This window comes from Panthera pardus, unplaced genomic scaffold (genome assembly GCF_024362965.1).
Source record: "Panthera pardus isolate Hobbes unplaced genomic scaffold, ASM2436296v1 HiC_scaffold_25, whole genome shotgun sequence".
Lineage (NCBI taxonomy): Eukaryota > Metazoa > Chordata > Mammalia > Carnivora > Felidae > Panthera > Panthera pardus.
The window spans coordinates 90,511,837-90,529,106 of record NW_026526821.1 but is presented as its reverse complement, the minus strand read 5'-3'; the positions used below and the strand labels follow the sequence as shown (position 1 = coordinate 90,529,106).

At 45.0% G+C, this 17,270-nt stretch overlaps 1 protein-coding gene across 1 annotated transcript in view; it reads left to right on the top strand.

The window, feature by feature from the left end:
- The window catches only part of TACR1 (tachykinin receptor 1), a 142,295-nt gene extending 129,699 nt beyond the window's left edge, over window positions 1-12,596 (top strand). Inside the window, exons 3-5 of the mRNA XM_019442874.2 lie at window positions 6,905-7,055; window positions 8,124-8,320; window positions 9,377-12,596. Of these exons, the coding sequence (XP_019298419.1) occupies window positions 6,905-7,055; window positions 8,124-8,320; window positions 9,377-9,668 (640 nt within the window). The 3' untranslated portion in view covers window positions 9,669-12,596. The remainder of the gene's footprint in view (window positions 1-6,904; window positions 7,056-8,123; window positions 8,321-9,376) is intronic.
- The last annotated feature ends 4,674 nt before the right edge of the window (window positions 12,597-17,270 follow it).

Below are 17,270 nucleotides of genomic sequence, written 5' to 3'. Positions count from 1 at the left end.
CCTTTGCACTTGCTGTTTTCACCACTTGTAGTGCCCACCTCCTGCACACATATCAGGGCGTGGCCAAGCACACCTCCTGCAGGAAGCGTCCCTGATTGGATTGGTTGAGAGTCTCACTTCTGCATTCCCATTATTCTCCATGCACTTAGTAACAAAATGCCTACTGTTTTCAGGGTAATTTTAAAAATTGTTTACATATGTACATATTTTTTATATTTTATATATATTTATAAAGGCTCCTGACACCTTTCTCAGTGTCTCCACTCCACTTGAAGAGGTAACCACTGTCAGTCACTTCCCATATTACATTCTTCGGCACTTCTCTGTGTCCCCCAAAGACTGAGCTCCTGGTAATGGGAACAGAGGCTTGGATTCCTTACACAGGGCCACAGAATTTATGAATTAGTAGACTGCAGTTTCTTTTTGTCTCCAATAGGACTGCAAGGGCTTTGGGATTTGGTCTAATGCCTAGAAGTGAAAGTGAGCAAAAAAATATATGGATTTTTTTTTTCTTTTACTAGGAAGAAACCACATTTATCTGCAAAGAAGACAATTTTTTGGAAGGAAGTAAAAAGTTAAGCAGGCATCTAGCACTGTGCTTGAGGAAGAGACAGCCTGAGGGCTGCTCAAGGAAGGGCAGCAAGGGGGTACTGCTCAGCTCATGTCTATCGAGGGGTGGCCCCACAAGTCCGAGATGCAAAGAGGGCTCAGGCGTGTTCCTGGTTATCTCAACTTGGCAGGACCATCCCAGGAGGCAGGTTCAGCTTGTTGCCTGTGACATAGGATGTAGTGAAAGCTACCGGGCCACAGGTTCTTAGTTTAAGAAGGAACGACATCAGTCACAGCTGCCAGCAGGAGTAGGCTCAACGACGATGACTCTCAGCCCCAGCCACAAGGAGAACCCTCTGGAGAGCTTCTGACACTCTGATGCCAAGGCAGCACTGCAGGCCAGTCTTAAGTCAGAAGCTGAGACTGGAAACCACACACTGGAAGTTTTCAACATTCCCCAGGTGATTCCAGTGTGCAGCCAAGATGGAGAGCACTGTGCTTCAAACTTGAACTTGCACATGAATCACCAGAAAGTCTTATTAAAGTACACATTTTCCGATTTGGCCCATCCAGGGTGGGGACTGAGAATCTTCGTCTCTAACAAGCTCCAGGTATTGCCGATGGTGCTGGCTTTATAGCTAGTGAGCAGCACGTCACAGGGGGTATTCAAGAAGTAAGGGGCTGATTACATGGTGTGGAAACTGTAGAGAAGGCTGACACAATGAATGAGGGTTAACGCATTGAATCAGATAAGCACAGCAGTGCTCATCCACCTTTCTGTGACAGCTGAAATCTCCCACCACCACCACCTAACAACCTGATCCACAGAAAGCCACATATAAACCCAGCAGAGTTGCTTGTTTAGAGGGACAGCAGGAACCCCAGAGCTCTGCCCTCTTGTCTCCCTTCCTCCCCCACCTCAGGGCACCTAGAGCCTCCATGAAGTGCATTAGAAGACACACTGGATACTATTTAATAAACCCATCTATCTGATTTCAGATGCTGAGGACTATTTCAGAGACTGGAACTGTTGGTGCTTGAGCAATGAGTGACTCCAGATAGTGAGACGTTAGTAAACCTGGATTAGTGAGCATTACGGCATTAAGGACAGGCGAATCTGCAGGATTTGGGGTGACACAGTCTGTATACAGCAATTTTATCTTGTAATATGTGCCGCTTCTAGAGGGGTGACCTGGAGGGAACAAAGGTAGGAGGTTGTTGCATGCACTTGCCTTCGGAGGGTACCAGTAAGTCCACTGGCAAAATTTAATGATCGGAATCCACCGACATATCTCATCAAGTGGGAACCAAGCCACCCCTGCTGTCACAGCCTCTTGCTGTCACTCCTGGTCCTTTCTCTCACTCACTTCAGATGCACCCCTGACCCCTTCTTCTCTTCTCTCAAGGCGGATACTAACTCTGAGAGCTGATTAAACCCTGCCTGGCAGGAACCTAGGAATATCAGATTGGAGAATTAAAAAAAAAAAAAAAAAAAAAAAAAAAAAAGCATGGAGCCTCACATAATAAGATTACACGAAATTCCATTGGCGGGCTCTTTAAAACAATGATTATGGAAAAAAAAATTACAAAACAGGATTATCTCCAGTTAACTACAAGAATATGGTAAAATTTCTTCAAGAAGGTGTCAAGATGGAAGAAATGTATTTATTTTCATTTTTTCTAATGATGGAATTTCATTCATTTGACCTTAGAATTTTTTTGAACTTTTTTAATGTAGTCATTTAGAATTTTTAGTAACTTGGACATTTTTTGGATTGAGTATTTGCAATTCTTTTTTTATTTTTTATTTTTTGTTTATTTTTGAAAGAGAGAGCGAGAAAGAGCGCGTGCACGTGCACGCACAAGTTGGGGGAGGGGCAGAGAGAGGGGAGGGGACAGAGGATCCAAAGCAGGCTCTGCACTGACAACAGACAGCCAGATGCAGGGCTCAAACTCATAAACCGTGAGATCATGACCTGAGCCAAAGTCAGCCACTTAACCGAACTACTCAGGCATCCCGAGTACTTGCAATTTCTAGGCAAAAGGGGCTTATCTGAGCAAGATTTAGGAGGATACATTTTACCTTTGATCCCATCCAAGAATCAAACCTACAGGTTTGTTTGTTTTTTTATGATTTGGGAGGGAGGGAGGGAGATTGTTGAGGGGCTCCCAAAGGGAGCAGAAAACTACTCATCTGGAGATGTAAGACCCCAGCTTCACTAGAATTTTCTCATGGATTTTTTAAATTAAGTTTATTGTGATAAAATACATATAACATAAAATTTACCATTTTACATTCACCATATTGTTGCAACCATCACCACGATCCATTTCCAGAACTTTTCCATTATCCCACATTCTGTACCTATTATTCCATCCCCTCTCCCCAGCCCTTGGTAACCTCTATTCCACTTTCTGTTTCTATGAATTTGCCTATTCTAGATATTTAATTTAAGTGGAATCATCCAGTATTTGTCCTCTTGTGTCTGGCTTATCCACTTAACATGTTTGCAAGGTTTACCCATGTTGTGGTATGTATTAGAACTTCATTCCTTTTCATGGCTGAGTAATATTCCATTGTAAATATATACCGCATTTGGTTTATCCACTCAACTTTTGAGGGATATTTGGGTTGCTTCCACCTTTTGGCTATGGGAAATAGTGCTGCTATGAACATTGGTGTGTAAGTATCTATTTGAGCCCCTGCTTTCAAATCTTCTGGGTATGTATCTAGAAGTGGAATTGCTGGGTGATATTCCTGTGTTATTTTCAATTATCCCTGTTCTACAATGGACAAGTTAATGCTCTCCCTGACTAAAGTACTTTTTAACTGAAATTAAGTTCATACTTTTTGTTGTTTACAAATAAGAAAATTACTTTTCCTTCTTTTAAAAAAATAGAAGCTGATAATTTATGTTTATTGATTCATTTTAGCATTTTCCTAATGGTCTGATCTGTGATTTTTCCAAAGGGTACTTTGTTTTAAAGTGTATGTTTTATATTCTATTCAAGTATGGTGAGGCCAACAGATAAGGACATGATTGCCATTGAAAAGATAGTTTATTACTCATAGTTCCCAGGACAAAGGGGCAAGTGCACCACATAGGGCCACGGGCAGAGAGAGAGCGCAGGAGACTTCAGGAAGGCTTTTATTGTGTGTTCCAGAGAAGGAATGGGTGAGGCAGGATAAACAGGCTTAGAATTGGCTAGTTTGAATCATTTCCATGAGCTCTGTGCCCCTGACTGTCTGAAGTGGCCGTGGGGTGACCATGGCAGCTGGATAGCATCCCACAGTGTAAGAGCCCCTGAGAAAACAAGTGGGTGGGGAGTATAGGCCCTGGGTTCGTTAGTTTGCATAGGAAAGGCACACTAGCAGGAGTTATCTCTAGGAATTAACTAACCCAAAGAGGCACAGTCCTTTCCAGGTCAACAAGGCCTAGACCTCAAAGCATCAGATACAGAAACTAAAAAATATGGTTAACACACATCTTAGTGAAGTCATAAAATCTCAAACAATGGGGTTCCAACAGGCTTGCAGACTTGGACCTGAAACAGTGCTTCTCAGTGCTAACCATATGCAAGAATAACTTGGGAAATTTTTCTCAGCTGTGGTTTCCTGCTTCTACAATCAAGGCCAATTTAATGTGTCTCTGAGCACTGATCATTTTAAAAGCTCCCCTGGTGATTCTCATGTGATTCCGGGCTCAAGAATCATTGGTTTAGGACAGTGTTTCTCAAAGTCTGAACCTGGACCAGCAGCAGCATGAACTGGGAATTTGTTATGAAAGCAGATTCTCAAGCCCACCCCAGACTTGTTAAGTGGGAAAGTCCAGGTGGGGTCCAGCCCTTTGTGTTTGTACAAGCTCCCCCAGGTGATTCTGAAGCTGGCTCAAGTTTGGGATCCACTGGTCCAGGGTTAGGAGCACCGGTGACTGGACTGCAGTGTCCTTCCATTGTGTCCCTGACTCCCATATAGATGCTCAGCACTCTGAGGCACTGGCCCCACAAAGCTCAACTACTGTGTTTTGATCATCAACTAAGTATCGGTTTGCATAAGGCAGGACTATTCTTCCACGTAGGAGAAGCAGGTGTATCCTGAAGGTTCCCAGGGTCTCCCTGTCCCCTTATATCCAAGTGATAAGTACAGCAATCGGGGGAGAGGTTGAGATCAGGTAGGAAACTCAGTATGCACTCACTGCCATGGTGACTGGAGAACCCAGAGGCTCCCAGAGGAGGTGAAAATCAAGGGGGACCTTAACAGCCTGTTGAGACTGTTGGAGCAGCCTGTCTGCACAAAACGGATGCACTCAGCACCCTGCTTTGCTGAAGCTGTTGTGCATTATTTAAGAGCTCGTCAAGTGTCTTCAAGTTGCAAATTTTAATATTCACAGGAAGCTGAATAAGTAAAACTGTGGAGCTTTGCAAAGAAGTAATGAAAACATAGTACCGATAAAGAGAAATTAAATGAATAAGTAGGTTTTCTTTATTGGAAAAAAAATCATTTAAGAGAATAAGCATAAACAGAGTCATCACTGGATGACTTTTCTCCAGTGACAAAAAGCTGGTTCTGGGGTCACAGTCCTGCCTTCTTATTCCACCCTCCTCTTTTTACCTGCTGTGAATTTGGGAAAGTTAATTAAATTCTTAACTTCAGTTTCCTCATCTACAGAATGGGATTATGATAGTACACGCCTAATCATTTTTTTTGAGGATTAAATAAGAATAACGGTAAAGTGAGTGGCATTGTGCTCTTCACTAAATAAAATCTAACTATCATTTCTGCTATTAATACTATCATTAACATTATTATCAACATAGCGATCTAGAGTGAACTCCCTGAAATATTAGCTGTTCCCACTATTATTACTACTATTACTACTAATGGATCCTCTCCATTAAACTCACATCAGGAGAAAAGGGCTATAACTAACCAGATATACAAAGCACTCACTGAGAAAAATATCCTTTCTCAAAATTCAAAAAATTATTTAAGCATCCTACTTAGAAGGACACTTGCCTTAAACAAAATAGAATAAGTTATGTTGTTGCAACAAACATCAAAATCTCAGTAGTTTATCAACAATAGCCAAATTATGGAAAGAGCCCAAATGTCCATTGACTAATGAATGGATAAAGAAGATATGGTATGTATATACTACTCAGCCATCAAAAAGAATGAAATCTTGCCATTTGCAATTATGTTAATGGAACTACAGTGTATTATAGTGTATTATAGCTAAGTGAAATAAGTCAGTCAAAGAAAGGAAAATATCATATGATTTCACTCATATGCGGAACTTAAGAAACAAAACAAGTGAACATGGGAGAAGGGAAGCAGAAATAAGATAAAAACAGAGAGGGAGGCAAACCATGAGACTCTTAATTACAGAGAACAAACTGAGAGTTGCTGGAGGGGAGGTTGGGGATGGGCTAAATGGGTGATGGGTACTAAGAAGGGGCCTTGTTGTGATGAGCACTGGGTGTTGTATGTAAGTGATGAATCACTAAATCCTACTCCTGAAACCAATGCTACACTATGTGTTAACTAACTTGAATTTAGATAAAATCTTGGAGAAAAAATTCTCAGTGGTTTAATACTGCAAAAGCTTATTTCCTGCCCATGTCAATTTGTCCCAGTCAAACTCAAGTCAATTGGTATCTATTTTGCAAGCTGTAACCCAGAGACCCAGGAAGCTTCCATTTGCAGATATATTTTTAAGGGCCAGGCTTAGAATTAGCTTATACTTTGTGGCTTTCACCCACTGATCCTAGTTCTAGGATAAATTTTGTTTCTCTCCTCCAAGCTAATTATTCTTATACCTGTGAATCCACTTGTCCTACAGAAAGAATGAGAGCTCACCAACCACCTAGTGGTTCTCACCTGAATGTACAAGTTTGTCTACACTCCTGCACAAAAGCCCAGCCTAAATGTAATCTGACTGGAATTAACCGAGTGGTACAAACACCTCCTGCATTCTAGAGAATACACTTTTATTAATGCATCCTAAGGTTGCATTTTTTTTGGAGGGGGAATGTAAGCAATATTGAACTTACCATCAACAGAAATTGTCATAAGTATACAACAGATTCAGTTCCCTTTCATCAATGTTTTTTCTTTCTTCAATCTCAACAGGAATCTCTATTATGGAAAAAGTCCACAAGAAAAACCTAAGTTGAAGAGATTTGCTTTCTCTAGTTTATCCATTCATATATCAGCCAACCACCCAATGCAGGTGGCCAGACTCCATGCTGCCTTATCATCCAAGCTCATTAATGGCAAATGCTGAGAAAGGTGGTTGGCAAGCCTTGACCATCCCTGTCCTTAGACTGAACCCTCCCATCCTTCCTGTTGCAGGTACCACATCTGCGTAACTGTGCTGATCTACTTCCTCCCCTTGCTGGTGATTGGCTATGCGTACACTGTTGTGGGAATCACACTGTGGGCCAGCGAGATCCCTGGGGACTCCTCTGACCGTTACCATGAGCAGGTCTCTGCCAAGCGCAAGGTAAGCAAAGAGCAAGCAGCACCTAACCCGCCCTGGCTCAGGCTGGCAAGCATATGAGCCTCAGAACCTCAGGAGGCCCAGAGGCAGCAGGCACAAAACATCCCTGGGTCTGTGGAACAGTGGAAGGAGGAGAGGAGATGTGGGACAGAGGAGGGAAGAGATCTTTCTTGGTTGTATTTGTAACCTAGGCCTGCCTGTATAGGCAAGAGCCACTTCTTTCTTGCCTTAAGAGTAATTGCAACCTGTCAAGCCATTAACACACACACACACACACACACACACACACACACACACACACACACACACACTTAACTACAAATGCATTGAAGAGTTAAGTCCTCTTTTATTATTAAAGTTTGACAAAATAATACATTCACTTGGTTCAAACATCAAAAAGTTTTAAAAGGAACAAAACTAGTGATGGAGAACAGAAACAGTGGGTCACATTACTATTTATAAAAAACCTTTTAAATCCCTTTTAACCATCTGGTGCTCCCTAGCTGCAGCTGTCCAGATGCCTCCCTTCCTCTTCTTTCCTCTGATACTACCCTGGCCCCTCCTCTCCACCTTCCCCCACCCCCCTGCCCTCACTGCTTCCTCCTCCTTACTGAGTCTCTCCCCACTGAATACCCATTCCCCTGGGTCATTGTCTGCTCTCCCTTGGCTTCTGCAGCCACTGCCCAGAGGGGTGATATCACACAGAGGTTCTCAAACATGACTGTGTTTCAGAGTCATCTGAAGGGCTTGTCAAACCAGAATTCTGGGTCTCACCCCCAGGGTTTCTGATTCTGTAAGTGTGGGATGGGGTCCAAGAATTCTCATTTCTGGCAAGTCCCAAATGATGGTTACAAAGCTGGTCCCGGAGCCACACTCTGAGAACTACTGATATAATCAAAGTCCTTTGATACCACATATAAATGGTCCTGTCTCCTCCTCGAAAGGGGTTATTATAGACACTTCCCACCACACACTGCACTGTGTGCAGTGAGGGGCATGGGAGGAGAGAGAAAGTAGCCGTGAGAAAAGTTGGCTGTGGTGGTGACCTCACCTGCCCCATCCTCCTGCCAGGTGGTCAAGATGATGATCGTCGTGGTGTGCACCTTTGCCATCTGCTGGCTGCCATTCCACATCTTCTTCCTCTTGCCCTACATCAACCCTGATCTCTACCTTGAGAAGTTTATTCAGCAGGTCTACCTGGCCATCATGTGGCTGGCCATGAGCTCCACCATGTACAACCCTATCATCTACTGCTGCCTCAATGACAGGTGAGGACCTCATCCCCCACACTCTCTCCAGGGACAAGATCATTTGTCTCTATAGCAGCCAAACAGCCAACCTAAATGAGCAAAATCTTTGTGAGACAAGAGGGGGTGGGAGGGACTGCAGCAAAAAGACCACACTACTCCATCCCTACTAATTATTGCCATGCAGCTTTATGAGCCCAAAGTGGACTTTGTTTTTCTTCTCCAAGAAGAACCAGACATCCATACTTTTGTGTGAATCTTCTGACTTTTGGACACTGGCAACTAAGTTAGTGGGGGTGGGGGTGCACATTAAAAAAAAAACAAACCTCTGTTATTGATGCATATAAACAGGCCTGAAAGCTGGATCTAGTTCATGGCCTGTGATTTTGTTCCCTCTGCCCTGTGGATCCATGCACAGGGGGCTGTGCATGCAGTGGGGGGCGGCGGGGGGGAGACAGGGAGAGTAAGACACAAAGAGAGATTGATGGCTGCAGAATACCATTCTCCATAGGGCATCTTTTCCCTTCACTGGCCTCTCACTTTCCTCTTTCCATCTCATCTCATCATACAATTTGGGCAGCTTTACCCAGTTTCTTCTAGCAGTTCCAGCAGGACAGGGTAAGCAAAGAGGAATCAGTGCCTGGAAGGCCCTTACTTAGTCACACTGATCAGGAGAGCTGTTCTGGCAGAAGAAGCCAACCTTAGACAAGCAAGAGAAGGGAGAGCCCATCAGGAATGGTGGTCATCGGGGTGCCTGGGTGGCTCAGTCAGTTAAGTGTCGGACTCTTGATTTCGGCTCAGGTCATGATCTCACAGTTTATGGGTTCAAGCCCCACATCAGGCTCTGCACCAACAGTGTGGAGCCTGCTTGGGATTCTTTCTTTCCCTCTCTCTCTGTCCCTCCCCTGCTCTCTCTCTCTCTCAAAATAAATAAGCTTTAAATAATAATAATAACAATAACAACAGAGAGTCATACTTAGGCTTGTCTATGCGTTAAAGAGCTGACATAGTGGTGACAATGCCCTCTGGAAGCAGACTGTCCCAAAGGGTCACCTCTCCCATCTTCTGTCTCTCCAGGTTCCGCCTGGGCTTCAAGCATGCCTTCCGGTGCTGCCCCTTTATCAGTGCCGGCGACTACGAGGGGCTCGAAATGAAATCCACCCGGTACCTCCAAACCCAGGGCAGCGTGTATAAAGTCAGCCGCCTGGAGACCACCATCTCCACGGTGGTGGGGGCCCATGAGGAGGAGCTGGAGGATGGTCCCAAGACCACACCCTCGTCCCTGGATCTGACCTCCAATGGCTCCTCTCGCAGCAACTCCAAGACCATGACAGAGAGCTTCAGCTTCTACTCCAACATGCTCTCCTAGACCGCAGGTCTTCAGCAGGGGCAGCCACCACCATTTTTGTCTTGCTTCACTTCATGCATGGATAATGCCTTGATCTAGAAACCATCAGAAATTCCCTAACACTGGGGTTTGTGAAAAAGTTCAGAATTTTTTAGGGAAAACATCCAATCCTGAGTTTAAAAAAAAATCTGGATTCTTCTATGACTTTGATATCCCCCATGCTGTGTGACCCAAGGCAAACTGCTGAACTTCTCTGAGCTTGTAAAATGGCAAGGTTGGACTTGATTTCCCCTAAATCTCTTCCATGATTCTAAAATTAACTTTGGTTATATGTGGGGGCTCATTTAGGGATGAATCCTACAGCACCTGGATTTGCCTGGAGCCTCCATGAACTTCAGTGAAGTTGTCCATAGTCGTGCTCACATTATTCTCCTTTAGCTGGTGGAGCACATCACATCAACCTTCACTCATCAGGGTAAACAAAAGAAGGAACCACATAAAATCCAAAGGAAAGGTTTAACTCTGTCTTCTAAGCATCCATGAAAAGGAAGCATGGATGCCTTCCTTTAGAGACCTCAATATTTAGTGCATCAACACCTCTTGAGATTGAGAGCCTCAGGTCCATGTGGATTATATCCCCAGGGACTGTCCTGAACAACCAGTATGGCAAAATAGGTCCAGTGATGCCAGCTAATGTCTGCTACAGACCAAGAGTCAGGAGGCCTGTGCCATACTTAATCTATCTGAGCCTCTCTTTCCTTATTTGTAAAATATGGGGCTGAGCTAGATAACCTAAGTACTCCTTTTAACATTCAGTGGTTCAAGGATTGTATGAGTTTTTTGTTAGTTTTATCAATTGGTAATCTCAAAAAGAATAAGAACAGCAAGTCTAGTGACTTAGTACCCTGTTTCTGGAGAGTAGCAACTGCTACAACGTGTCAATATCCATATCAAACATGCTCGGATTTATCCTAAAACCATGAGTATTTTCCTTCTTCTGGAACATTTTGGTATTTGACAGAGCAGAGGACTTCATGTCAAAGTTTGCATCTCTCCATCAAGTGTTAGCAGGCCAAGTTCCACAGGTGGAGATGCCATCAAGGAAGATAAACATGTGGGCTCCCTGCTCTGGCCTTTTGGGGTATCTTAGGGCAGGGGCACTAATGCAGTCTCAGCTTTATTCTATTATTCTAGCTTTATTCTCAGATGTCCAGTGAGCAAGGAGGCTGGACCCTGCAGCTCCACTTGTGGGAAGAGGCCACCTTATATCTTCCCTTCAGATTCTCTGAATCTCCCTTCCTGCCCCCATGGCTTAACTGGCCTCCTGTCTGAAAGGGGTGGGAAGACCCACCAACCCCACAGGACAGTCAGTCTACCAAGAGCCATGAATTTAATCCTCCATGTCTCAGCAAAGCTTTGAGGTTTCCAGCAGGTGAGCACACAATTTCTTGATGTCTCCCAGATTTGTGCTTTGTCCAGATGTGGCTGAAAGCAGAAGTCTCATGTAACATCCATGAATGTCTTCCTTGTGGTTTGAAGAATGGATGCACATGTGCTGCATTTGTGGTGTTGACAGAGACCAATGCTGCCCACAGGCTCTCTAGCCTTTACTAGCCATGAGGGCTATAACCCTACCAGGGCATCAGCAGCCCTGAGAAAGTTGTATAGCAACAGTATACGCCAAAATAACCCAATAGCCACATTCTGCAGAGCAGCATGGGAAGGATTAAATAAATTAAATAAAGTTATTTCAGTGTAGACATATGGATGAAAGACATAATTTAGGGGCAAAAAAAAATCAATGCCCAAAGCATTAATTATACTTCCAATAAAAACTGCACCATGTTATTCATTCCAGAGGGGTATATAAGGAACCAGAATGATTATAAAAAATACCCAAGAAGAAAAGTGTCTAGGACTTGGGAACATCCTCTCTGTTGAAGAGGTTAGAGTTGAATTCAACAATTTGTTGAGTACCTGCTCTGTGCTTAGCCCTGAGCTGGGGACACAAAGCTCCTCCGCTCTTGAGGAACCTACCAGACTGGTTTGTGGCTAGCTCACCTGTCCTAATAGGTCGAGACTACCCATCAGGCATGGAGGCAGCTGAGAAGCACATTCTCCCCAGGATTTTAAAGACCTACCCTCAACAGCGGTAATCAAGCCAAAACCTAGCACCTTCAGAGAGACTTTTGCAATGAGCTCTCTGAGATCATTGCAAAGGGAGCCACCAAGGGAACTGAAGGGATGCGGTTGGACAGCATCAACACCACACATAAGAAGAGAGAATATTGGATGGTCCTGGCTAGTTCAACTATGGCAGAACATCCTACTGAGAGAGCCCAGCAAGCCTTCCTCTAACCCATTCTCCATTGAACTTATTAAAATGTTGTCAGCTCCCATGTGTGAGAAACACCATGATTTGCACTGTGCATGGGTCTCATTTTTATAGAAATGTGTCACCCTGTGTTTATCTCCCGAGTGTTTTTCCTTGGTATAGTGTTCAGTAGTAAAAGAATATAAGATATCATGGGGCCATCTTTATTATGTTACTTCCAAAAAGTGGGATCCAGTTGCTGTCAATGTGTTATTTGTACTGTGCCAATCCTCCTCTTCATTTCGTCACAGAAAGGAGCTGAGACATATATCACAAACTCAGTCAAATCATAGTATTTGAGGGGTGGGTGGGAGACCTTTCTGGGAGGAACTGAAGGCCAGGAATCCTTGTCCTCCCCACCCCCACCAGAATTTGAAGACACACTGGAATGTCCTTTCTCTTGGAAGGACTAAGAGGTCTCCTGGGAAAAGGGGACGCAGGAGCTGACCTCATTGACCTGGTTTTCAAGAAGAGTCTATAAGTGGACAGCGGTCATTCCTGAGGTTTCTGTTATCCAGCCTGGGATCCTGGAAAGAATCTCCATACAGAAATAAAGTGTGTGTTTGACCATCTCACGCCTCTGTCTCATCCCTGGGGAACCTCAGCACCCTACAGGATGCTGAATGGGATGGTATGATGAACCCTGCTCACTTGCATAGCCACAAGGATGGAAACTAACACCTAATAGACTTTTAACTCTGTGACAAAATGGGTTGGCAAACTGGTGGCTGTTTGCAGATAGGGATCTGGGAAGGTAAGGTGGGATTGTGTGAAGTGCCCAACAATGTCACCTGTGAACAGAGCTGTGTCCATGCAGGCCCTTTCAGAACAGATACCAAAACAGAGTTAGAAGTACAAGAGATTTATTGGCGGGACGCCTGGGAAAGAGAGGAGAGGAAGCAGAAGCAGGCAGGGGAAGCCTGAAGCACAGCACAGATGTGACACCTGTGATGAAAGGGGGTGGGAAGGATGGGCAGGCAGAGCCTCAGACCATGGTGAAGCTATGAAAAGTCTCAGATGGCGCAACCACATCAAAGTTTTCCCATAGAGGGGAGCCTGGGTGGCTCAGTTGGTTGAGCATTGGATTCTTGGTTTCAGCTCAGGTCATGATCTCACGATTCATGGGATCAAGCCCCATGTCAGGCTCTGTGCTGACAGTGCAGAGTCTGCTTGGGATTCTCTCTCTCCTTCACTCTCTGCCCTCCCCTGCTCATGTTTGCTCCCCCCAACCTCTCAAAATAAATAAACATTAAAAAAAAGTTGCCAATGGCATAAATGGCCAGGTCTGGCACCCCTGCCACACGTTGTCACTGGGAACTCTCCTGGGAGAGAGTGGGCTGCATCTGAGGCACTGCAGCTGGAGGCTACCAGATGATTCTCCCCAACCCCAGTTCTCTCTTGAAGGGACATGAGAGCTGGGACCCCCATGACTGCCACCAGAGCTTTGGTCCAGCCCCCTGTCTTTAAAAACACATGTCAGGGGCGCCTGGGTGGTTCAGTCGATTAAGCATCCGACTCCAGCCCGGGTCACGATCTCGCAGTCCATGAGTTTGAGCCCCGCGTCAGGCTCTGGGCTGATGGCTCAGAGCCTGAAGCCTGCTTCCGATTCTGTGTCTCCCTCTCTCTCTGCCCCTCCCCCGTTCATGCTCTGTCTCTCTCTGTCTCAAAAATAAATAAACGTTAAAAAATAAAATAAAAAATAAAAATAAAAACTCATGTCAGGAAATAATTGGCAGAACTCGAAACCTTAATGGTAATGTCTGCGAACCCTGGCAACCTGCCTCCTACTTCCTGGGGCCACCTTATACCACCTCACCTCTCAGGCACCTCCCTCAAAAGAGCGGGGAGAGCTGTCAGTGGACTTGCAATGACACAAAGGTTGTAAAGGTATTGAAAGAGCGACTTTTGAGGAGAATATGGACAGTTACCCAACTGTCCAACTGCATATGCATATGCAGTATCAGATGCAAATAATAAGAATGTTTCCATTTAAACCAAAGCACCTTAAACTGATATTCTTGTAGAAGCTTCCAGGGATACACAAACCACCTCAAGATTTCTACAAGTCATACATAACACATCGCCAGTGCGTGTTTGTGTGCATGTGTGTAATAAGAGGTGCAAAACCTGAATCTTGTCAAGAGAAATCAGTCGCCCTCCATTCTACAGAAAAGGAGAAAAATGATAGTGTTTATAGGACAGGGATGAGCAGCCTTGAGACCTTCAGAGCACAGTGACAGGTATAGGCTGCCCTGGAGAATCAGAGCAGCTCCTGGAAACTAGAAACCACTTTGGAACAAAATCATAATTCACCCCAGATGCCCAGATGAGTTAAAGCTGTTAGAACATCATTAAAGATGTCCATGGCAGTAAAAACACCAAATTCATGATTAAGGGGTGTGCTGACACTTCTCCCTGGGAAAACTAGTATTTGTTAGGTGAGGAAGGACTAACCTGAGTTATGGGCAAACAGATCACACCAGCTATGGAGTACAGATTTTCCAGTGGAAAGGCAAAGACGTTTCATCTAGTCCTGTGTGGGCACATGTGGCCCACATACACACCGCAGACGCTTAGCTTTTGGAGCCACAGCTGCCTATAGTGATACACCCCCAGGGGCTGCCAGAGTGCAAGTGTATGTGAGATGCAAGTGCATCTGAGATCTCCTTAGCTCTGGAACCTTAGGGGGGATTTCAGTCAAGACCCCAGGCAGAGGTGGGCCAGGCGGGGACACTCCAGGCATGTTCCCCTCATTCATCTTCAAAGGTGAGGGGAGCATCTGGCTATAGAAACTGTTTTCCTGACCATCCCCCCATAGTGTGCTGAGACACCCTCCTTTACATGTATCCAGTTCAGGAAAACAGGGAGGAAGGAGAATGAGGCCCTGGAAGGGCATATCTCACAAGCACTGCGTTCAACATAAAGACTTTTGATCCTGGCCTCCCTCTCAAGCAGCAAAGCTAGGAAGGAGAACACACTGCTGATTAGAAGCAAGTACCTCACAGGTATCAGCACTGACATGAGCTTGATGGGCGGCTGCCCCTGCCCTGTCACTCTTCCATGGCATGTTAGCAGCATATGTCACACCAGCTCCAGAGATTTTCATGCAGATTCAGACCCAGGTCCTCTGAACTGCATACACCTGTGTCCTTTCCCTTTTTCTGCCTCTGTTTATTTCCAGTTTCCTTTTGTTCTCCATGCTTTACTCCAACATTGTTCCCATCCCTGGAAGCCCTCACCTGACACTCTCCCTGCTGAAATTTTGAGGTTTGTTTTTTAACTTTTTTTAATGTTTATTTATTTTTGAGAGAGGGGGAGAGAGAGAGAGAGAGAGAGAGAGAGAGAGAGAGAGAGAGAGAGAGAGAGCACGAGCAGGGGAGGGGCAGAAAGAGAGGGAGACACAGAATCCGAAGCAGGTTCCAGGCTCCCAGCTGTCAGGACAGAGCCCGAAGTGGGGCTCGAATTCACAAACCACGATGAAATCTCTAGGTTTTAATGCCACTACTTGGGATGCCTTCCTGGTGTGCTCATCAATAAAGAGGATTTGGTGTGATAGTGAGAACGACCATCCCTAACAACTTCCCTTTCCCATCTCCCCACATCCCCGCTTGCCCAGTCCATGTACCCACCCACCCACACTTTCCCTTTATCTCCTAACCCCACCTCCCCCTCACCCACTTTCCTTAATTGAGATGCTCTCAGAACAGAACTCCTGAATTAGTCCCTATACTTAAAAGAAGCAGCTGACATAACAGATCCAGCCTCCAGGCTGGGAGGGAAGAACGGCAATCTCCAGAGGGCTGCCAGATTCCTGTGCCTTCAACTCTTAACCATGCCAGTGTAACCATTTGGAGAACATCAGTGTATGAAGAGACCACCAAACAGAGTGGAGGAAGAAGGGCAAGGCAGTGCATGCTCACTGCCCACAAAGTTCTTTCTGGACTTGGTTTATCCTCGCTGATCCATGCGCATTGTCCTCTTGTTCCTTAACCACCACCTGGAAGGGTACTTGTTTTGGCAGAAGGGTCCTAGGGGCAATAACTATTTCTTAAAGATGGCAGCCACCTGATTGGTCCAGATGGTCAAAAAGAGATGCTGTGAAGGATGATTATGATCATCGTTCTGTTTTGGCCTTAGAAATTTGGGGACAATACAAACACTTTCTCAAAAAGGGAAGAAGACATTTTCAGTTTATTTTATACCTATCAAGATTTGGCAGCTGATAATTCAACCTCATCCACTAAACATTTGCCTGGCACCCATGAGGTAGCAGGTGCCCTGCTGGGGGGATTTGGGAATATAAATTTCTGTAGCACTTGGTCTCTGCCCTCGAGTCCAGAGGAATAGACAGATGTTCACTATAGCCCAGTGGGAGGAATGTGAAAGCAGAGATGGTAGAAAACACACTCAATGCCATACCTCACTAAATGTCACTAAAAGATCACAAAGTCCTAAGCCTAGGATATTCCTCCGTGGCAAAGCAGACACAATCACTCACAAGAAATGTTTGCCCATTGCAATGACTCACTTTCAAACCTCCCCAAGTTTTTAAGGTCATGAAGTTCCACTCCCTTATCAGCCACATCCTCCTTTCTACTGTTAATTTCAAATCCTCCTAAATCAAATGCCAGTCCCTCAGCAATCCCAGTGGAATGTGACTACCACCACCTCTAGCCCCACCTCTGGTCAGGTTCCTCATGGGTGCCATAGGACTGTCTCTGCTGCCCTCTAAAGGACCCTATTAAAAATGCACAGGTAGGGGCACCTGGGTGGCTCAGTCAGTTAAGGGTCTGACTTCAGCTCACGTCATGATCTCGCGGTCCATGAGTTTGAGCCCTGCATTGGGCTCTGTGCTGACAGCTCAGAGTCCGGAGCCTGTTTCGGATTCTGTGTCTCCCTCTCTTTCTGACCCTCCCCTGTTCATGCTCTGTCTCTCTCTGTCTCAAAAATAAACAATTGTTAAAAAAAAATTCACAGGTTAAGGATTCAAATGAATGAAGTACCCAACACAAAGGTTATATGCTTTTATGTATATTCCTGCCAGCTGGTAGGGAGCTCACTTTGAAGTAGCCTAGGAGTCAATACCATGAGCATGATTTTCCTGTGCCTGGGCATCATTTTGGTTATATGTTTGAAGAAAGGAAGACACACATTAGAATACATGGGGCCTGATCACAATCCCGGACTTCAAGCTGTATTACAAAGCTGTAATCATCAATACAGTATGGTACTGGCATAAAACCAGACAC